This window comes from Pseudophryne corroboree, chromosome 1, assembly GCF_028390025.1.
Source record: "Pseudophryne corroboree isolate aPseCor3 chromosome 1, aPseCor3.hap2, whole genome shotgun sequence".
Lineage (NCBI taxonomy): Eukaryota > Metazoa > Chordata > Amphibia > Anura > Myobatrachidae > Pseudophryne > Pseudophryne corroboree.
In genome coordinates this window covers 504,290,665-504,314,333 of record NC_086444.1, presented here as the reverse complement: position 1 = coordinate 504,314,333, position 23,669 = coordinate 504,290,665, and the positions used below count along the sequence as shown (strand labels likewise).

Below are 23,669 nucleotides of genomic sequence, written 5' to 3'. Positions count from 1 at the left end.
AGTACCACTGGACATATACGGCAGTATCACTGGACTGGATTTATATGCCAGTACCACTGGAATTATACAGCAGGATCACTGGAATTATACGGCAGGATCACTGGATTTATACGGCAGTACCGCTGGACATATAAGGCAGTATCAATGGACATATACGGCAGTATCACTGGACATATACGGCAGTACCACTGGACATATATGGCAGCACAGCGACACCACCACTGGACTGATGTAGCACAACACAGCACCACTGCAATGGAAAGGACTTATACAGCAGCACTGGACATATGGCAGCAGAGGACACCACCACTGTAACTGGACTGATGCAGCACAATACACCACCATTGAACTGATGCAGCACAACACAGCAGTACTGGATTGGATTTATACAGCAGTACTGGACATTTGGCAGCAGAGGACACAACCACTGTGACTGGACTGATGCAGCACAATACACCACCATTGAACTGATGCAGCTCAACACAGCACCACTGGACTGGACTTATACAGCAGCACTGGACATATGGCAGCAGAGCACTAACACTGAACTGATGCAGGACACTTAGGAGGGAGACAAGTCCTCTCTCTACACTCTCCAATTCCGGAGTGAAAATGACGGCGATGTGCGGCTCCTTATATGGGATCCAAACCCCGCGAGAATCTGACAGCGGGATGATGACATTTTGCCTCGTTCTGGTTTCCGAGTCAGGCGGGAAAACCCGAGCCTGACTCGGATCTGGGCTCAGGTGGTTGCGTTCTCTGAGAACCAAACCCGCTCATCTCTACTGTCTACAGTCAGCGGTATTATACTGATATAGCTGACCAACCAAAACAGGCCATACAGCGCACAGGACATGTTCAGCAACCTGCAGCGTGATGTTTGCAAATAATAGGTGCGGCAAATAGTTATGTCCATGTGGTGTGTGTGTGTGTATATATATCTATATATATATATATATATATACATACATACACACACACACACATATATATATATATATATAAAATGGGAGAAGTCAGGGCTGGAAAGGGGAGGAGAAAAAACAGGGAGGGGAGGAGTCAGGTTTAATTTTGGAACCACCCCGCCATAAGAAATGTCTAGATCCGCCCCTGCAGTCCGCCGACATAGTGCATACACACTGTACAATATGTCAAACGATATTGTACAGTGATGTCATCGTGCGGCCGGCTTAGGCATGCAATTTTAGATGATAAGTCCAAATTGTACTGCATGCACATCCAACAGCGAGGGGCGAAAATGATGTGCGGGTCCGTGCATCATTCATCTTACATAGCATACACACAGGGCGATATCACACACGATATCGCTCAGAAGGGTGTAAATGAGCGATATCGTGTGTGATATCGCATAGTGTGTATGCACCTGTAGTATCATCACAATCGGTCATCAAAATTGGTGTAAAAAGTGCTACAACCTAAAGTCTACAGAATCAGTGAGATAGTATAAATATAACAAATATTACTCAAAAAAACACCCCCTCTTATAGGTGGCTGCTCAAAAGTCCTAAAAAATAAATCATATTCCAAAGCTTAATAAAATGTCCAGTCATGATAGAACTCACTCTTTCAGTGTTAAACAATAATACTTATGGAAATGTGTAATATGTGTACCAAACAAAAAGTGATTCAAACTTATAGAAGTTACTTTGGGTGCCCTTCTCAGCTTGTCATCCTTGACTCACAGATATTCAACGGGTAGTATGGACCATAGACTATAAAAGATTACTCATCTGAACCAGACTGTGCCATAGAGGTGTTGAACCCGACAGCAGCCATTTTGGTGCTTTCTGCACTTTTATCAAGGGAACAGTACACTAACAAGTCAAATGAAATCAGAAATAAGCACTGTACCTGTTCATTCACCTGTATTCAATCATCCCCAAATTGCCTCAGCAAACAATTGCCAAGTTTCTCCTATATTGGAGGGGTATCCGGTTTTTAGGTCGACAGCACTTAGGTCGACACTCATTAGGGCGACCACTATTGGTCGACATGCATTAGGTTGACATGGTCTTTATGTTGATATGGTCACTAGGTCAACATGGCAAATGTCGACATGAGTTTTGCACATATTTTTTTGTCTTTTTTTTAAAACTTTTTCATACTTTCTGATCCATGTGGACTACGATTGGGAATAGTAACCTGTGCCGAGCGCAGCGGTTACGGAGCGAGGCACTAATTGGGGTTCCCGGTCACTTTATGAAGAAAACAACACCAAAAAAATACAAAAATCATGTCGACCCTTTGTCATGTGGGCCTTGTCCATGTCGACCTATTTTAGAAGTCAACCTAGTCACTGTCGACCAATAGTGGTCGACCAAATGACTGTCGACCTAGTTACTGTCGCTCCAACAAACCACACCCTATTGGGGGATACCTGCCCCCTCTCTGATAGGATGAGAGGTCTGATTAGACCCCATCCATCAAGCCAGAGGGGACTTAGAAATAGGGGTTAGAGGCAATTTGTGGATTATTGAATACAGGTGAATTAAGAGGTACAGTACTTCTGGTATTTTTTGGTGACTTGTGGGTGCAAAGATCCATTGAAAAAGGTGGTGCAAAGCTGGTAGTACATTTGTAAAATTACAAGAGCAAGTTACTGTACATTTACAATAAGCAATATACAGTATTCCGTGTTTTCATCCATCTACTATGATTTTTATCTAGTGGTTTTATTGCATCTACCAGATAAGACAGTTATATACTGCTTAAGTCTGCAGCAAGCGGTGTCTGCCTGCTGCATACTTGAAATGTTAAGCAAATAATACATATTTTAACAACCAAATGCCAGAAAATCTCTATGTTGGAAGTAATCTGTTGTTAGTCTAGTATGATTGTCTGAAATAACAGCGTACTTGCCAACCAATCAGTGCTACTCCAGAGGTATGTGTTGTTGCTAGGTGTGGCTTGTAACTTCTTCATAAAAATCAGCAGTTGCTTTTTCTACTCTTCCAGCTCACAGCACACTAACCTTCAATCTTCCACTGAAACGCTGCAAGGTGGGTTGTAGTTTCTCCACTATATTTCATGTTCTCTCCCTGTTAATAGATTGGCTGCTGTGTAAAAGAGTGATAGAGGTTTTAAGAAAACCGATCCCTACTTTAGATCACATGAAACGAAGTTTTTTGTAGAAATTGAGCAATCTGTTTTTGGTTTGTTTTTTTTAGTAAGATGTAACATGACCTGTTTCTTTATAACATTATCAATAAACCCCTTTATTCTAGTAAAGGAACATTGTGTATCTGTAAAAAGTTAGACGTTCGTTACGGATTCTGTTTTCCCAGCAGAACGGCTAAAGGCTTTCTTTATGTGAAAACACAAAACAGATTTTCTTTTTGCTGCCAAGTTTCTATTAACCTCTTGGTGGTTATGTGACCAATGTACTACTTTGATTGAGCTCTGTAGTATAAAATATTGTTCTTTCTGCATTAGAACATGTAAATGTGGAATATATAATTTATTTTTTATGTTTTGCCATCTGTGCTCTCTGCAGTCTGTGGGTGAGGTGCAGGGTGTGTCTGCCTAGTTGTCGTTTGCCTGAGGCTGCAAGTTCAATTAACTTTTTCTTTACTGCATCGACTTCTGCTAGACTTGTGGTGAATCAGGAAGTTAATCATGGCAAATTTTGCCCCTGTGTTCATGCGTGATCATCAGTTTTCTCCCCACACACAGTCTTTGGTACTGTAATTTTGCTTTCAAATGTTCTAAACACCAGCTACTGCTAGGTTTTCTCTAAAGCCCTGAACTACTCCAGCAGCCTTTCAGACACTGAACTAGAGATGGCCATGAATGATTCACAATCATCGATTGTCTATGACCGATGTTGAATACTTCAGCCATCGATGGGGGAAGCAGATGGTTTCCTGCCATTGATGGTAAAGAAGTGTGTGTGTGTGTGTGTGTGTGTGTGTGTGTGTGTGTGTGTGTGTGTGTGTGTGTGTGTGTTTTGGTTTTTTGTTCCCCCCTCTACAGTGTCTGGACACAGAGCACGGTCCTCCCAAGCCACTGATTGGCCCACAGCCCACTCCATAGTAAAGCAGGGATGACCATCCGTGAGAGAAACCATCATTGGTTCTCTAGCAGATGGTTTTATACTATCGATGTTAGCCATCAATGGTGCCCCACTGATGGCCATCCCTACACTGAAAACTACATGGTTCCCATTTCCTGCTGGCTCTCTTCTACAGGTGCCATATTTGCCTACTTTTGAAAACTAGCTTCAGGTAGATTAATCCATATTAGAATGTGCTGTGTTATGCTCTGCCCAAAGGGAGCGTCTAACTCCACCGCTGCCAGAATACCGGCACCATAGGTTTTTTTCTCCCTCTGTGGGTGTGGGAGACTAGATCCTGTGGGCAGCCACCGTTCTTGCAGAGAGCCCGCAAGGAGCTTTCTAGCGCTCACCCCTGCTGCATGCATACTGGTGGCTGGGATCTCGCTGTCGGGATCATGACAGCCGGGATCCTGGCCGCCGGTAAAAGGTATGTATTGGCGTTATTTGGCAGTATAGAGTGTCATTGCAAAAGGCATCACTGAAAAGCACATAAGCAATCTTGCCATCCGTAGTCTTAAATGTACATACTGTTGCTTTTAAAATGCCTTACTTTTATTCTGTGATTTTGTTAGAAAGATTTAAACTAGCTTTTGAATATTTTGGTTTTTTTTTTTCTTTTTCTTTCTAGAAACTGAGCTCATTATGTCTTTTATGCAAGAATTCCTATCAAATGCTAACTTTCTGGAAGGTGGAGAACAAAAACCATGTACAGTAAGTTAAAAGTAATATGGATTAATTAGGGTAATAATCCATTATTGCCCACTCCAAGAATATTCATTGGCCTTGTGAATATTGGGGAGTCCTCCCAGGAGTGAGGGCAAAAATAATAATCTTATTTAATTTGTGTGAAGGGGGTGGGGCTGTGATGGTACAGTTCTCCTCAGACTCTGTCACCCCTGTGCAGGAACACTATTACTCAATCATACAGTGGTGGGAAGGACCTGATATCGCATAATGATATCCCAACAGAGTGATGACCTGATTAGTCATTGTGGAGCATGGTTTGAGGGTGTGGTGACGGAATTGACACTGTTGAAAAACATGTTTTAAGGTTTCCAGTCATTGAGCACCACAGCAATGGCTTAACCGTTCCCAGTCAAAGTCATTTTCCCTCCCCAATTCTGGACTTGTTTCAGAGAAACAGAGTATTCTTAAGGCAAACCTTCAAAATGACGTGTTGGCATTTTCCATGTGTTTTTCAAGCATTACAGCAATATTAATATTAGTAGTAGTATTTATATAGCGCACACATTCCACAGCGCTTTACAGAGAATATTTGCCCATTCACATCAGTCCCTGCCCCAGTGGAGCTTACAATCTATATTCACTATCTCGTACAAACGGTCACATTCACGCTAGGGTTAATTTTGTTGGGAGCCAATAAACCTAACAGTATATTTTTGGATTGTGAGAGGAAACCGGAGTACCCGGAGGAAACCCACACAAGTACAGGGAGAATATACAAACTCCACACAGTTGGTGCCATGGTCGGAATTGAACCCATGACCTCAGTGCTGTAGGCAGTAACGCTAACCATTACACCATCTGTACTGCCCGAGCAATACTCTACCATCCCATTTAATTTTGCTTTCTACTGCTTTAGTCTGAGGTCTGCCCTCTTACTCCACATTGTATCTTATTGCACATTAATATTACTGTAAAAACTGTTTGCTCTTTGATTCTCAAATAAGAGGGTGTTAAATGGATTACGGGCATGTTACATGATTGTACAGAGCAAGTCCTCAAAAGCAGATGCAGCTTGTCCTGCATTTGTATGGATTTAAGCCTGATCTCAAATTAATTATTTAACAAAGCATTGCTAATATAGCCGTGAACATTAATAGCTTACTGTACTTGCACTATACAAGCGAGATCTGATAGGAAAGTTCCAGCATAGTCTGGTCCTACAAAGTTAATGAATGTTCTGTGCAAAGGTTCATGTAACAATGGTTAGACTTGCCATAGTATCCATTTAATCTGGGACACCTATGATTTAGACAGGTTCTGTGGATTGGTTAAATTCAAGCCTGCTTTTCACCTTGTTTTAACCAACCACAGAACCTGTGTATATCATACAGTAGGTATCCGACATTAAAGGGATACTTTGGCAAGCCTATGTATGATGCTGTTCATATTCTGTATGCCCCATTGAGTGCTAGGGCTTGACGTAACTGCAACCCTGCACCCATTATAAATACACCTACAGTATGGTTACAAAATATAATGCTGTGAAATGATTTGTGAATTAAAGGCTAGAGAATTTATTTAATGCTTGTAATATAATCCTTTTGCAGGCTGAAGAGTCTGGACCATCACTTAATGCACATTCTGGTTTCAATGCTGCAGAAGATGCTGCAACTCTAGAAAAAGCAATTAAAGCTAAAGGTGATAATTATATAATTTGTGGTTTTCTTTCTGCAACATGGCCAGTGGGTACATGTGCATATGATGTTGTAGCAGGGCTTTTGAAGTGGATTTATTACTTTTACACATTGTAGGCAGCCATTTTGTTTGCCAAAGTCCTATTTTACTTATGTGGCATCTATAATGAATATTGGTGACCTCACAGATGCTTGCCACTTTGTTGCATTTTAATAGCTCTATCTATTGACTTGGTAGAATATATACTGTAGTTTATGCTAAACCACTGGATTATGTATACAAAAGTGGTTCCCAATGCCAGTCCACAGTTCATAGGTGTTGTCTTTAGTGGTTGACACACTTTATTAGAATCACCTGTGGGTCTTTTAATTTCACTTGTGACTTTGTGAGGCAACCTGGAAAATGCACTGTAAAGCGCCCTACACACTGGGGATGAACAATCTGAATGATCGTTATCGTCCAAATTGTTTTGCATTGCAAAATGACTGGAAACCAACGATGAACCACCGTGGGGACGTTCATCGTTGGTGCCTACACACTAAATGATATGAACAATATCGTTCATATCACCCTGCAACATTACCCAGTGTGTAGGGCGCTTTAGCGTTCCCTGAAGATTGACGTAGGGAGACGCTGCAGTACAGTTTTGTTATGGCTGTATAATGAACTTTGCTACAGGTCACCTCACAAATATATCAAACATCACAATTCTTAAAATCTTTAGGATTAAATGCAATTACTGAAGTATCAAGAGTCAATAGCTGGAGCTTTGCTAGAACTCTTAATATGAACAGGGTTGGTTTTTGTCTGTTTATAGACTAGCAAAGTGATAATTTGTATTAGATTACTTTTCATATCTTGTGTTGCTGACTTGCAGTGAGCTTTATGCTTTAGGACTTGTTACTAATTTATAGTGTTGGTTTACATTAGATAAAGCTACAGTGTAGTTATCACCTGAAATTCTTACAACTGCAACAGGCTTTAACCCAATGAGCTTTATCACTGTAGGTGTTGATGAAGGTACCATCATTGATGTGTTGACCAAAAGAACAAATGCTGAGCGCCAGCTAATAAAGGCTGCATACCATCAACAAACCGGCAAGGTAGTTACTACAAGCTTGACTGTGTAGGAACGTCTGTCTGTCATTTTCATATAGAGTTCCATGATTTGTGAAAACAAATGCAGCTGAAATGTGAACAAAAATATTCAGAAATAAGAGATGGGAGACTATTTGTGTGTTCCAGCTTCCTTACTGGGCTGACTTATACACCTTATCCACTGCTGGCTCCTTGAAAAATAACAATACACATTTATTGGCAAGCTGCTTAATCAGATTGTGATGTCACTCAGGTGCTAAAAGGGAGGGGTAATTCAGAGTAAAGGGGGGTACTCACTGAGCGATCGCTGCTTAAAATCTAAGCAATCTGACTAGATTGCTTAGATTTTAAGCAGTGATCTCTCCATGTGTGTACCCCTCACAGTGATAGCGATGCGCGGGGCTGCACATAGTTATCGCTGGTGCTAGATTGGACTGCATGCAGGCCAAACTAGCAGGTCGCCCACCATCTCCCCCTGCACGCTCCGCACACATCGCGCTGTGCTGAGCGGGGGGAGAGATGTGTGCTGAGCGAACCGCTCTGCACACATCTCTCCCCAAATCGGCCAGTAAATACGGCCCTTAAGAAAAAACATTTTGCTATCCCTAATGCACACTCGGTGAAAAATAATACTACATAATCGGATAATATAGAGATCTTGGTTGCAGGCCGAACGGCAAGGCATCTGTCACTGGGGGTCCCTAATACTAGGTATGGGTCCGGGGCACGAAACCCCATGTCTGCACAGGCCAGCCCCCCTAGGGCAGCACACGGGGGAAAATTAGTAAGGGTTAATCAGAAGCACATAAGTGCTATGTAAGTGCTTATTAACCCAAACTAATTTTCAGAGATGCCTTGCCATTCATCCTGGGGGGCTTAACCCTATATCTGCAGATATATGCAACCAAGATCTGTTATCTGATATTGGGGGTCATTCAGACCCGATTACTGCTGTGCATTTTCAAGGCCATTTGTGGTAGTCAACTGACCGTTTCCGGGGAGTGTCCGTGGAAACGCAGGGGTTTGAAGGGAGGGTTCCTGACGTTGGCTCCGGCCCGGATCATTGCAGTGGAAGAGTAAGTCCTGAGCTGTGCAGAGACTGCCCAAAAAAAAAAACCGCACCCTAGCCATCAGGTCTGAATTAGGCCCATTATGTAGTGTTATTTTTCACTGTGTACATTAGGGATAGCAAAATGTTTTTCCTTGAATAATAGCCCAGGTCAAGTGACTTTGGTAGCTACCAGGATCTGACCCGGGCAAGGGTGCAGTGTAAATGGTGCGACCTGGGTTATCTGACCCAGGTTATGCTTAAAATCTGCTGATTCGCTGTGTTTGCAGAGGTCAGACTCAAGGAAGTGTCTGTGAGTGACATGTAAGACACACTGGTTCAGTGTAAACTGGGCTAACCCGCGAACAACCTAGGTCCAAGGTACAGTGTAAATGGGGTCTGCCAGGGTTGTAAAAGTGTAAGGAAACCTCGGTCAGACCTGAGTTTTTGGTGTAAAAGTAATAATGGGAACATACTGTATTACAGTATACAGTGGCACAACTATAAATTTAGCCCCCCCACATCCATGATGTATGCTCCTTGTCAGGGGTTCTAATCCATTGTTGGGGGATTGCCCCCCTCCGGTCGCCATTGCGGTTCTACAGACTTGTCGCGGTTGCCCCCATTAAAAATGTCCCTCCCAAAATGGCCCCTGCCTCTTCCAGCATCCTTAAGTCTTCTCTGAGGTTGTAGCCATTTTGGGAGGGATATTTCAATGGGGGCAGGTGCGACGGGACCGCAGAGAAGACTATCCAGGTCCAGGCAGTGGTGTAGCAATAGACCCTGCAGACCCCCAGTGCCTCCAAACCAACTTGAGGTCTGCAAAGGGATATTGCTACACCATTGAACATATAGATCAATTTAAAATCTTCAATAAAGAGACTGGTAAAACCTACTGGGCATTTATTTATTTATTTGTAACTTTTTTTTTTTTTTTTTTTTCCACCTGGTTGCTTGCAGGGTTTTTCCTTATAAACTGTATAGCAAATGCTCATGAATTATTTACAAGGTCTGAGCTCATGCATGATTAATTGACACCTCTCAGTAATTGGCAAGCATTACTGTCTTTGCTTTGAACATGTGATGTCTTCGATCCAGTCTTTAGATGACGCATTGAAGAAAGCTCTCTCAAGTCACCTGGAGGAGGTTGTTTTGGGACTGCTGAAAACTCCAGCACAATTTGATGCTCATTGCTTAAAAGCTGCCGTCAAGGTAAGTTTACAATCAGTTTTAAAATTCAACATTGCTGTTCTTTGTGTCTGAATGGGTTTTCTATGGATGTGATTTTCTTACTGTATTTTACAACAAAGTCTTCAAGAAATGCTGCATATAATTAGTTACAATTTTGGGCCACTTTTAGAAATAAGGTATCTTTCAGGGGCTTGGAACAGATGAAAGTACATTGATTGAAATCCTAGTGTCACGGGATAATCGTGAGCTTCGGGAAATAAACAAGGTATACAAAGAAGGTAAGTGTTTGTTATCACATGGACTTCACTTTTTAGGATTAGGAAGTTTGTAACTCATTGTGTATACACTGTATAGGATACTTGTATAAACTTTTTTTTTTTTTTTTGTTTCCCCCCCACCCCCCCTCCGAAGAATTTAAAAAAGATCTTTGTAAAGATGTGGCTTCTGATACATCAGGAGACTTTCAAAAGGCTCTTCTTGCACTTATTAAGGTAATACACTGGCATTTGACTATACTGTTATAATCATCATAATATGCCCAGGCTCACCTTTACCATGCATAATTACATCCACAATCTCTTGCTGTTTCCACCCTGCCAAATATATAAGCCCAGGCCCTTTTCACCCCTTATGCCACTAAAACTTAATATGGCTTAATGAGCATGGAATTTGATTATGAATGAATTTCATTTTTTGCTTTAACTTAGAAATGTTCTTTTTTTTTTTTTTTTTTTTTTTTTTTTGTGAGCCTAATTCAGAGTTGTATGCAAGCCGATGGTTTGCATGTTTGCACAGGACCGGCGGTGCAAGTATGTGGGTACGGAGTACCCTTAAGAATTTGGCAGTGGGTACACAGTACCACCTGCCACACACTTTGCCATTACCACAATTATAATGTGCCACAAAGCAACAAGACCAAAGTGCTTGGCAGCATGATGGCTCCTCCCCCTTTCACAGGTTTACGGGGAGTGCGGCGGTGGCTGAATTTTCCTGTTATAATGGAGGCATTACAGTGGTGGGATTCAGCCGGTTCGCACCGGTTCTTCAGAACAGATACCTAAAGTTAGGTATGGTTCTTAGAACCGGTTGCTAATTGCGTGGGTGCTCCCGGGCCCGAGCACCCATGGACCGCGAGGAGCACCCATGGATCCCGCCGCTGCCCCAGTAGCGCTAGCCTCCGCTGCCCCCGCAGTAGATTGAGATGCGCTGGGGGCTGCGGAAGTGCTTCTGTACCATAGCAATGTAAAAAAAAAACAACCAAAAATGGCTGCCGCCAAGGAGGAGACAGATGCTAGAGGTCACATTTGACCTCTAGCGCCTGTCTCCTCGGCGGCGGGCATTTTAAGAGGGTGTTTTTTTTACACTGCTGTGACTGCTATGGTACAGAAGCGCTTCCGCAGCCCCCAGCGCGTCTCAATCTACTGCGGGGGCTGCGGAGGCTAGCAGTAACCACTGAAATCCGCACCCACCCTTAACTTTACTGGGGCAGAGGCCAGGAGATACCTGGCAACACGCAGGAAACCCCTGACAACGCACAGGAGACCCCTAGCAACGTGCATGAAACCCCTGGCAACGCACAGGAGACCCCTAGCAACGTGCATGAAACCCCTGGCAACGCACAGGAGACCCCTAGCAACATGCATGAAACCCCTGGCAACGCACAGGAGACCCCTAGCAATGCGCATGAAACCCCTGGCAACGCACAGGAGACCCCTAGCAATGCGCATGAAACCCCTAGCAACACGCATGAAACCCCTGGCAACGCACAGGAGACCCCTAGCAATGCGCATGAAACCCCTAGCAACACGCATGAAACCCCTAGCAACGCACGGGAGACCCCAGACAATGTAAGTGGCATTATTGTGTGTGGGCATAAAATGGTGTCGGGACCATAACTGTGTATCATAATATGTAATTGGCATTACAGTGTGTGGCATAACGCATAATGGGTGTTATTTGAGTATTAAATGCATGAATTATTAAACTACCTTTCGGTATACTTAAAATGGTCATTAAGACATAGAACCGGTTGTTAATTTATTTGAATCCCACCACTGAGGCATTACTATATATTGTTATCAAATTGGGGTCATTAGTATATATCCCTATTATACTGGAGGCATTACTATATATTTTTAGCCTTGCCTCCAGAATTAACCCCCCCCCCCCCCCCCCCCACACACACAAAAAAGGGGTTGTCGTGTGGTCACGCTGCTAGTGTCATGTAGTCACTCCCACTAGCAGCATGTTGCCACTCATGACCACGGCCATTGTTTTCAGCACTCTGTACCACTAAGAAAATATTTCTACTTGCACCACTGCACAGGACCTATATGGTGCATGTGCAGAATGGGTCCTGTGAGATCACACGCAGTGCCCCCTGAGCTGTAGCATGATTGACCTGCTGCAGCCACTGAAGGGCATCCAAGGGAAGCTCTTTACAAAACAGGAGCATGTTGCCGTTGTTTTACATGCATGTTGTGGCCAGGATCTGCATCTTCCGACAGATTTCCTGGCCAGCAGTCACATGACCGACCCCAAAAATTCCAACAGTTTTGGGGGGTTAGTAGGCTAACAACCCCCCTCCCTAACCAGCCTCTGGTGGTGGTTAGGGCTAAATTTCAGGGGGTGGCAGCTACAGCTAACCACCCCCCTAGTGCCTAATTTCCCCACCACCACCACTCTAATGCACACACAATCCTGAGCCTTGAATGCGCATTGTGGCAAAGCTGCAAATGGACACATCTGTAATGTCTGACATTCTGGTGTTGTCATTCTATATGTTGACTTTTTGCACCACTCTGTTTGCACACACTATTTTTACATCCAATTACAGTCTTAGGGGTATATGCAATTAGCGGCGAATCGCGGCAATTTTTCGGCCGTTTTTTAATTAGACACAATTCGACCGTCTAATTTCGGCAAGTGGGTGCCGAAATTGACCATATTCAATGAAAAACGGATTCGACAGTCCCGCTGACGAAAAACGGCCGATTTGACGGATTCTGTTCTGATTTTGAAAAAACAGGAAAAAAAATTGTGTGGGGTCCCCCCTCCAAAGCATAACCAGCCTCGGGCTCTTCGAGCCGGTCCTGGTTCTAAAAATCCGGGGAAAAAAATGTCATGGGATCCCCCGTATTTTTAAAACCAGCACCGGGCTCTGCGCCTGGTGCAAAAAATACGGGGAACAAAGAGTAGGGGTCCCCCGTATTATTTACACCAGCATCGGGCTCCACTAGCTGGACAGATAATGCCACAGCCGGGGGACACTTTTATACAGCGCCCTGCGGCCGTGGCATTAAATATCCAACTAGTCACCCCTGGCCGGGGTACCCTGGGGGAGTGGGGACCCCTACAATCAAGGGGTCCCCCCCCAGCCACCCAGGGGTGAAGCCCGAGGCTGTTTCCCCCCCCCCCCCCCAATCCAAGGGCTGCGGATGGGGGGCTGATAGCCTTTGGAAAAATGAAAGAATATTTTTTTCCCCAGTAGTACTAAAAGTCCCAGCAAGCCTCCCCCGCAAGCTGGTACTTGGAGAACCACAAGTACCAGCATGCGGGAGATAAACGGGCCCGCTGGTATCTGTAGTTCTACTGGGGAAAAAAATAGTTTTTTTTTAAAGAAACTTTACAATCTGCTCTGAAAAACTTGTTTTTGCTTAATTTAGCAAACCACATGAACAAAGTAATTACACCAGTATCATTCCAGGTATTTTAATACAAAAAGCCAGATCACTCTATCTTCTCAAAGTTATATGAAATAATGGGAATGGTCTGGGCTCTTGTTTACTTTGGCTCCCAAATAATATTCTAGTCAGTGAGGCCTATGATGGGAAGAAATGTAACAAAATAGGATTCTAATGACAGAACATCAGAACAATGGCCCTCATTCCGAGTTGTTCGCTTGCTAGCTGCTTTTAGCAGCATTGCACACGCTAGGCCGCCGCCCTCTGGGAGTGTATCTTCGCTTAGCAGAATAGCGAATGAAAGATTAGCAGAACTGCTACTAAATATTTTCTTGCAGTTTCTGAGTAGCTCCAGACCTACTCCTAGATTGCGATCAGCTCGGTCCGTTTAGTTCCTGGTTTGATGTCACAAACATGCCCTGTGTTCGGCCAGCCACTCCCCCATTTTTCCCTGACATGCCTGCGTTTTTTAGCACACTCCCGGAAAATGCTCGGTTACCACCCAGAAACGCCCCTTTCCTGTCAATCATTCACCGTTCAGCAGTGCGACTGAAATGCGCCGCACGAACACCAGCAAATCTACTAAGTTTTGTGTAAAATAACTTAGCGCATGCGCTCTGCGTACCATGCGCAGTTAGCAACAAGTCGCAGCATAGCGAAAATCTGCAACGAGCGAACAACTCTGAATGACCACCAATGAGTTCATTCTGATGTTTGAGTTTGCAATGTCTGCTTCCAATTGACTATTTTTGTTTGAATGTCCCGTCTTAAGTGATGTTGCTAATGTGAGGCAAACAGTCAGATTGTACAGTCTCTCCACAACTGGTTTACACACTGTTAATGCATTCTTCCCAACTGTCCTGATTTAGTGGCAGTCCCGTTTTTCAAGGCACTGTCCCGCCATCCCACCCAAGGGCTGTGGTGGGGAAGGGGAGTTGGAAGGTCCCTTCTCATTCACTGCTCTGCTTAGCAGATCAGTGGTGAATAGATGCTGTGCACATGCGTGTGACATCTATTCAAGGGGAGAGAGGGACATGGGGCATGACCAGTAGCTCCCAGAGTGCTGGCATGCTCCCGCTGTGATGGAAAACAGGGGTACGGGTCGTGGTCACGGCATTTCCCAAGAGGTCACTCCCTCTAATTATGAGAGCATTCCTTTGGCGCACGCAGTTCTTTTTTTCCTCCACAAATAAAGGTGGAAGGCATGTTACTGTACCATAATACAATTGCGAGAAATATATTCAATAGGTAACACAATGCTGCTGCAATTAGAAAACGAACAAAGTATGGGAGCACTGCAGGTGAATGGAGAATAGGGACTGAGGAAAGGTGTAAGTGCTGGGGAGTTGGGGGAGAGCCTTTTATGTTTGTGTGTTGAGTGTGTGTGTATATATATATATATATATATATATATATATATATATATATATATATATATATATATATATATATATATATATAATTTTAATATAATGTAATATTTTACTTTGTTTTTATTCACTTAGGGTGAGCGCTCTGAGAGCACAACTGTAAATGAAGACCAGGCTGACAATGATGCAAGGGTAAGGAATAATTTCCATAAATCCGAGGGCCTGATTTGGAGTCGGACGTGATGCAGAATGTAAGCAAGGTATTAGTTTTTGAACTGCCCATGTGGCTAAATCCCTAGAACAGCACATGCATCCAATGGTTTGTACAGGACCAATTGATCCACACAGAGCTATTCCATGTTATGGGAGTGACACAATTGTTGTGAACTTGGACACTTATCTCTGTATACATTGGTGGTTATATTCTGCACCAATTGTTGCAACTGAAGTAGGTGACCCAGTCCTTGTATATTCCGACACACTGCTGTGCACCAGGGAAGGGCTTAGACTACTACTATCCAAGTTGCAGTGGTGTCTATGGCAAAAGATGCAAACACGGACGCTGCTGTGTCAGACTCAGAATCAGGCCCTAAATGTTCTTGCAAATTGTGTGTGTGTGTCTAACTATATATAGCAATAATGCAAGAGAAGATACTGATCGTTTTGTTTGTAGGCACTATATGACGCAGGAGAAAAGCGAAAAGGCACAGATGTCTCTGTGTTCATAAACATTCTGACTTCCAGGAGCATTCCACAACTTCGCCAAGGTAAATGAAGTAAGATTGGTTAGGAGAACCTCACTATACAAACTGTGCAGAAATGTCCGACTGCTGCAATGCAATCATTCACCTGGCAGATTGGTTTCATACTGTTTGTCTACACCACACCATTCTGTACATGGTAACGGTTTCACAAGGTTGCTTTGTACAGGGGTTGCATAGAGAGCATACATACTGTAGGTCATCGCCAAACAAAATGATCATGTCTGAGTACAAGGCGCCTCATCTGCTCACAGAAAATATTTCTAACCAAGTGGTGGGTTGTGTGGTGTTTCAATTTTATATAGATATATTTACAAAAAATAAATGGTAATTGCGCTGATCCAAACAGTCCATATATAAATAGGAATAATTGGTGCACCTGTAGATCCTTTTTAACAGTATCTGGTAATCCTCTGCAGCCTCCTCTCAGAGCCGTACCAAGGGCCCAGTATAGCATATGTGAAGAGAACAGATGAGGGGCGCAAAGTGTAAATAAGGTTGTAATCCGTTATTTTAATAGTACATACATACATACATACATACATACATACATACATACATACATACATACATACATACATACATACATACATACATGTTTCAGTAAAACTGCTCAATGGATTAACATCGGTGCCTCCGGATAGCGTCTGAGGAGAAAACCACCTGCTGCCACTTTTCAACCGCTCATGGCTTCAGACTCGAGCAAAGTCAGGACAGCACTCGTGACATCTATACGTCCAGTTGTGTCTTTTCCACCCCAACGCGCTTCGACCTGTACATTTCCGATTGCACACGTAGCTGAGTAATCTGGAACGTACAGGTCGAAACGCATTGGGTTGGATAAGACGCAACTGGACGTATAGACGTCACGGGTGCTGTCCTGACTTTGCTTGAGTCCGAAGCCGTGAGCGGTTGAAAAGTAGCGGCAGGTGGTTTTCTCCACAAACGCTATCTGGAGGCACCGATGTTAATCCATTGAGCCGTTTTACTGAAACCCCAATGTATGTATGTGTTATCATTAAAATAAGTGATTGCAACCTTATTTACTCTTTGCGCCCCTCATCTGTTCTCTACATACATAAATACAATACTTTTTTTTGTTTTTGTTTTTTTTGTTCCAGACCATTTTTGAAGTTTTAAGTGTGTAATGCGTACAGGTTTGAGCTTTAGTATAAATATAACTTAATATTATATTGCAGGGGTAGGCAAGCTCCCAGCTGCTGTTACTCCAAACATCCAGCATGCTCTGACACAATTTTGCGTTTTAGAGCATTCTAAAACAACCAGTGCATGCTGAAATGTGTAGTCCCACAGCAACTGGAGTGCCACAAGTTGGAAATGTGTACATGATTGAGAATGTTGCAGACTTCACAAACCAGCAGCTGCCTTACAACTGAACAGCGCAGTTGCTTAACCAGTAGAGTGGTTTTATTTAAAATAAAGCAGGTACAGCCATACTCGCTGTTATATACACACTGGTACTGTAGACTGAGTGGAGCGGGATGTCCTATAGCTCACCAGCCGGTGAGTGTTTGTAGGTAGCTGTGTAGGATGCTGGAACAACATCTGAAACGGCAGGGAATCGTGGGTCTCACTGAAGCTATGTGGGAAGACTACAGTCTTCCACTGTAACAATCCAAGAGTCTTAAAATGGCTCCGCACATGCTCAGTAGCTTTTGTGGCCATCTTGGTACAGGGAATGAAGCATCTCTGGAGGAGCAGCAACATGGAGGATGTGCAGTAGGGTATTCCACAGCCTACCCCTATTAGTGTATGAACGCCCGTAAATATTTACACAAATGATACACAAGTCATAACATTTATAAAATATTCAGTTATTCTTCTAATGTAAGTTCCATTTTGCGTTTGTGACCTGTACAAAAGTTTTGTGGTGTGTGTTTTTTTTTATTTTTTTTATGGCTTATCTCCCAAGTGACTTCTAATCCTATAGTTGACCTATCTTGAGTTTAATATAGTGTGTGTATATTAATTTTTTATTTTAGTTTTCACAAGGTATGCCAAATATAGCAAAAATGAGATGACTAAGGCTCTTGATCTTGAGCTGAAAGGAGACATTGAAAATTGTCTGATATCCCTTGGTAAGTTATTTTTAGTTTTTTTTACACATACAGTACTGATTTTTGAGACTTGACGTAATTTGTTCTTGAATGCTGTGCAGAGAATATTAAGTCATTCACATCAGTCCCTACCTCAGTTGAGCCTACGATCTCTGGGACTGTTTCATGTGCGCTTTTTTTGGTTTACATACAAACAACTGAGCAAAACCATATTGTACTACAGGTGGGGCTGATGTAACTTGTAGAAGTGTGTGGTGTGTTTTTTTATTTTTTTATTTGTTCAAGGTAAATACTGGCTGTTTTTAGCTGTAGATCACAAGTTAGACAGCTTTATTTTTGCACTGCTGCTTAGAGTTCAGTTTGCTTTACTTTCAAACAGGAATAAGGCCCTAGATTCACTACCACGTATATGTACACTATTAACCAATTGGTATGATGTTGTGAGGAATCCAGTGTACCGGGGGAATGCATACAAACCAGGAGAACATACAAATTGCACACTACTTCTTAGATTTTTGCATAAATCCACAGTGCAAAGTTTCCCAAATTCTGCCATTACAGTCCATATATTAAGGATATCCATGCTTGAATCCAGATAATTAAAATAACTAAAGTATGAGTTAAGTCACCTGTGTTCAAGCATGGATCTCCTTTAAACTAGGACTGTAATGGCAGCCTTCGGGAAACTCCATAAGCCATAAGATTTTAGCTTGCCAAAAGAAAGTTTAATGGAAACTATAGTCTACATGGTTTTTATTTGTCCCATTTGTTGAGGAAAGTAGTACAACTTTATGAATTGTTAGTCTCTTGGAATATTTAAGAACTGTGTAACATTTTCTCTCTTAATTTGCAGTAAAGGTGATAATAAACAAGCCATCGTATTTTGCTGATAGATTCCAGTTGGCAATGAAGGTATAATTATGATAGGATTGATCATTTTGCAAAATATATGTTTTGGTTACAGTATTTAATCTTGTACTGTACTTGTAGGGTTCAGTCACAAGATTATTTTACATAGGGAAGCCTGTTATTTCCATGGAGGTTTCGGCAAGGTTAAGGCCCCCATACATGAACAATCAAACTTAGTGTTTTGCAGATTATTATTATTTTTTTTTAACGCAATGTATGGTGATCACAGATTCCGTCAAACAATCAATTGGGACTGTTAAATCGGGTTGTCTAACAGGATGGATTTCACAGCTCAACTGGGCTGTAGATTGCTGGTGTATGGTAACAATCCGCAGACTGTTTCTCCTAAACTGAGCCTGTCAAGATGTGCAGATCTGGCTTTGCTAAAAAAGTGATCTAATGTATGGCGGCGGTTTGGGGAATGTTTTAATTGTGGGGTGGAATCAGAATCTTTTTGCGATTGCTGACATATGGGGACCTTAACGCTAATCTAGAAATCTGTCCCTTAAATAAATAGTCCTAACCGTTACATAGTCCAGAATTGGATAAAGATGGAAATGGATTAAGCTTTGGGGAGAGAAAGTGGAGCAGTTACCCAGTCGGCGTCTCATTTATCTAGCACATTTTTAAATTGACAGAAGTTTATTAGTTACTGTGGGAATCTCCGTACCAATGTCCTTTTAACTTGATCCTTTCCTAACTTGAGCACATACTTAATCTTGTCTGTTTTCGGGGATGAACTATTAGTTATGGTATGAGGGGAAACCCAAGTCTTCAAGCACCCCTGAGTCCTGTTAAACCTAAAATATTAAGAGTGCAATATATCTTCCATAAGCGAAACATGACCATGTTCTGCCACTTTTTGTTTTTCCCCCACCAAGGGATCTGGAACCAGGCATAAGGATTTAATCAGGCTCCTAGTATCCCGTTGTGAAATTGACTTGAAAGATATAAAAACTTACTACAAGCGGATCTATGGAAAAACACTGCGCCAAGCTCTTATGGTATGAATACTGTATTAAGAAAAATATGATGTAAACCAATGGTATGGTACTGTCACAAAATGGGTATGTAAAAGGGGAAGGTGTGTGGGTTTTTGGTTTTTTTTTTCCGGTTTAGTTTGCGGAATAAGCATTTTAAGTTAGGGCTGAGATTGGACTTTCAGTGTTTCAACATATCTAAAGGGGTTATAGAACTTCAGATGCGTCTATATAACATACAGAGCAGTGTGTCCAGTATGACTGACTGAGCCACTATGAGGTGTAGCAAAGTGTTTTTTTTTTGTTTGTTTTGTTTTTTTCCCCATTTTGTATATTGCATGGCAGATGCAGCGAAAACCACACGGTGTACCTGAGACTCTGAAAGAATGCAGGTGCACTTTCCAAACATTACTAATTAGAATTGTAATTTTGCAATTGAACATCACGTAAATGAGGTTTTATTGCATAACTTTGGCCAAGTTATGGGCTTACTCACTGCGTCAAGTTAACCTCATTATCGGGTATGTCCCTAAACATTCTAAGGGTTCAAGTATAGGGCATGGGTATCTGCTGACTGCACACTGAACCAGGCACAATTATAGTTTAAGACCTGAATAAATTTATATATTATGTGAGGTGTGGGGCCCCCTGAATTTCTTTGGGTTGCGTCAAGGCATCACAGTGTAACACTTTATAGCACTCTTGTTTTTATCAATGTAACACTTTTCACACTTTTTCGTCCCTGTAACACTTCTAACACACAGCAGCTGCTCTCTTTTTAACACTTACTAAAGTGGTGCCTTGGGATGGTTTAGTTGGGCTGGCTTGGTGCTGTCCCAAACCCTTAAATGGACATAACCGATGAGGTTACCTAGATTCGGTGGGTAAGCCCATAACTTTGGCCAAATTTATAAAAAAAAAAAAAAACAACCACTTTTATAATTACACTTCTGATCAGTGTCAAGCAAAGTAGAGTTGTTGCTTTCAGTTATATTTATGCAAGGAAGACCTGCATTTTGAGTGAGACACAGTAGCTGTTTGGGTTGGTTGAAGCCATAGTCTCAGGTTGGGGTTTGGTATGAAATCCCAGCAGTTTCCGTCCTAATGGTCAGTATGCAAACAGTGGCAACTAGATCAAAATCTTGACTGATCCTGGTAAGTATTTTAACCCTAACCTTCCCCAGAGCATCCGTATTCTAAATGCAGGGATCTGGACCGCATCCCATGAGGTGTATGAAAAGCTTGCATACAGCTTTCATTTGTGAGGAGTATAAATCTGTGCCTTAACGCTGTTAAATATAATACAACTTGGTGGACAGACTTGTGATTGGAGAAAATTCCCAAGCACAGGTTTCATAACCAATTAAAATACGGAAGATCCCAGGCTCCTTCACTCACTGTCCATGTATTTCCAGTTTTGCTCATAACTTCTGTTAACCTTATTCTTTGCTGAAATGTACACTTTATTGCAGCAGGCTAGCAAGAAAAAGTAAGCTTATAGGGCAGAGGTTCCCAAATGCGGTCCTCAAGGCACTCCAACAGTCCAGGTTTTAGGTATATCCATGACTCTGCACAGATGGTTAAATCAAATTGACTAAGGTGCTAATTAAGTCACCTGTGGCCAAGCATGGATACATTTAAAACCAGGACCATTGGGGTTCCTTGAGGACCATGTTTGGGAACCTCTGTTATAGGGGCAGATTCAATTTAGCTGTGTGGTTAATTAGGTCATGCATACCCGCATATTAAGTTCCAGAGGAAGCATTTAAGGTGGATTTTTGCCTCAGGAGCTGTGAGGGGAAACTATCTATGGTACATGCACCCTCTGGGGTTTAACAAGCATGAAAACCTATAGGGCCCAGAACTTAACATGGAATCGAAGTTAGATAATGTCCCACAATGGTGCAAATTACTGTTTTAGTGTGTAGAAGGTGGAGCCTTCTTTTGTTCCATAGGCTGAGATTTATTGTTGCTGCGCAAAGGGGGGTTTCTTAGATTCTGTACAACCGTGAATGAGTTACCACGCATAATCCGCAGGTTTACTGCATGGGGGGGGAAATGCCCCCAAAATTGAATAGCTCTGCGTATTAAACCGGAGCTTTACCTGTGCAGAAAACACTGCAGATAAATACAAATACACCATTTTATGTGATCTAATTGTGATCAGCTTACACACTTGTGCATGTATACCCTAATATATTCACTCTTTATTTCTAGGAGGAAAAGCTGAAAGGAGACTATGAGACAATTGTTCTCGCACTGTGTGGACCTGACAACTAGACTGTCTCCCAGGAAACCACTTTTTCCCCACTTTATATTCGATCTTGTTAGACTTGTTTAAAATATCAGCTTCATTTCTATATTTTGTATCTCCTGCAGTAGAGGTCATCAATATCAACCAATTTTTTTTTTGTGTACAATTTTTTTTTTTTGTAATAAATGTGAATATTAATACCTGGAGTGTGGCTTCTATATAAAATGCATTGTGCAATCGGTAGTGAAAACAAATGCAACTCCAATGTAAAGGAGTTGCAAAAATAAACATGAAGAAACAGTGTGACAGCAAGGTAGTTGTGTAGTGAAAGATACACATAGGTAAGCCCTGCTTAGAAGTCGGATGCTTCTTGACAGAGGATACAAGAGCACTCAGTTTGCTGTGTGTGTGGCTGGATCTTTGTCTGCAAACGGATCCATCTTGTGCGTACGTAGACCCAGAGCCGTAACTAGGTGTGTGCCGATGGTGCCTTGCCCACAGCGCAAATGCACTGAGGGCGCACCATCGGGCATCACACCTGCTAGCTCTGAGCCCAGACTGTGTCACGCTGACTGCGGCGCCGCCTGCCAGTGTCCCTCTGAAGCCCCCGCCTGGATACAACCAGTGTCCCTCTGAAGCCGCCGCCACCCGCCCACCTGTGTTCCGCAACTTCCTCTGAACTTGAAGCTACCGCCGCCCGCCTGTGTCCAGCTTCGGCTGGACACAGACAGGCGGACGGCTTCAAGTTCAGAGGACGTTTTCAAGCTGCTGCAGCGTCTGTGCAGCCTTCTCAATGGCCCAGCGGCAGCCCGGCTTCCCTCCCACGCAATACGGAAGCCGCTGCCACCCACCACACTCCTGCTGCTGAAGCCGCCTGCCTGCAACAGCACGTAAGACACTACACCACAGTACACTACACCCTAAGGGGGAGGGGGGGGGGGGTGTAAGGGGGACTGGCTGCCGTACTGTGTTAAAGGGGGACTCTGCCTGTCATAATGTGTAATAGGGGGATGCTCTCTGCCATACTGTGTAATAAAATAAAAAAAAATAATGATTTTACTCACCGGTAAATCTATTTCTCGTAGTCCGTAGTGGATGCTGGGACTCCGTAAGGACCATGGGGAATAGCGGCTCCGCAGGAGACTGGGCACAACTAAAGAAAGCTTTAGGACTACCTGGTGTGCACTGGCTCCTCCCTCTATGACCCTCCTCCAGACCTCAGTTAGGATACTGTGCCCGGAAGAGCTGACACAATAAGGAAGGATTTTGAATCCCGGGTAAGACTCATACCAGCCACACCAATCACACCGTATAACTCGTGATACTATACCCAGTTAACAGTATGAAATATAACTGAGCCTCTCAACGGATGGCTCAACAATAACCCTTTAGTTAACAATAACTATATACAAGTATTGCAGACAATCCGCACTTGGGATGAGCGCCCAGCATCCACTACGGACTACGAGAAATAGATTTACCGGTGAGTAAAATCTTATTTTCTCTGACGTCCTAAGTGGATGCTGGGACTCCGTAAGGACCATGGGGATTATACCAAAGCTCCCAAACGGGCGGGAGAGTGCGGATGACTCTGCAGCACCGAATGAGCAAACTCTAGGTCCTCCTCAGCCAGGGTATCAAACTTGTAAAATTTAGCAAATGTGTTTGACCCCGACCAAGTAGCTGCTCGGCAAAGTTGTAAAGCCGAGACCCCTCGGGCAGCCGCCCAAGAAGAGCCCACCTTCCTCGTGGAATGGGCTTTCACTGATCTAGGATGCGGCAGTCCAGCCGCAGAATGTGCAAGCTGAATCGTACTACAAATCCAGCGAGCAATAGTCTG

At 43.0% G+C, this 23,669-nt stretch overlaps 1 protein-coding gene across 1 annotated transcript; it reads left to right on the top strand.

Annotated features, from left to right (window-relative positions):
• Window positions 1–2,915: 2,915 nt before the first annotated feature.
• LOC134895846 (annexin A1-like) lies at window positions 2,916–22,035 on the top strand. Its single transcript, XM_063913869.1, has 13 exons — window positions 2,916–3,020; window positions 4,704–4,786; window positions 6,370–6,460; window positions 7,466–7,560; window positions 9,702–9,815; window positions 9,982–10,072; window positions 10,206–10,285; window positions 14,983–15,039; window positions 15,521–15,614; window positions 17,612–17,707; window positions 18,540–18,598; window positions 19,477–19,599; window positions 21,793–22,035. Exons 2-13 carry the CDS (start codon window positions 4,718–4,720, stop codon window positions 21,853–21,855), a joined length of 1,032 nt encoding a protein of 343 aa, XP_063769939.1. The 5' UTR covers window positions 2,916–3,020; window positions 4,704–4,717; the 3' UTR covers window positions 21,856–22,035.
• Window positions 22,036–23,669: the final 1,634 nt, after the last annotated feature.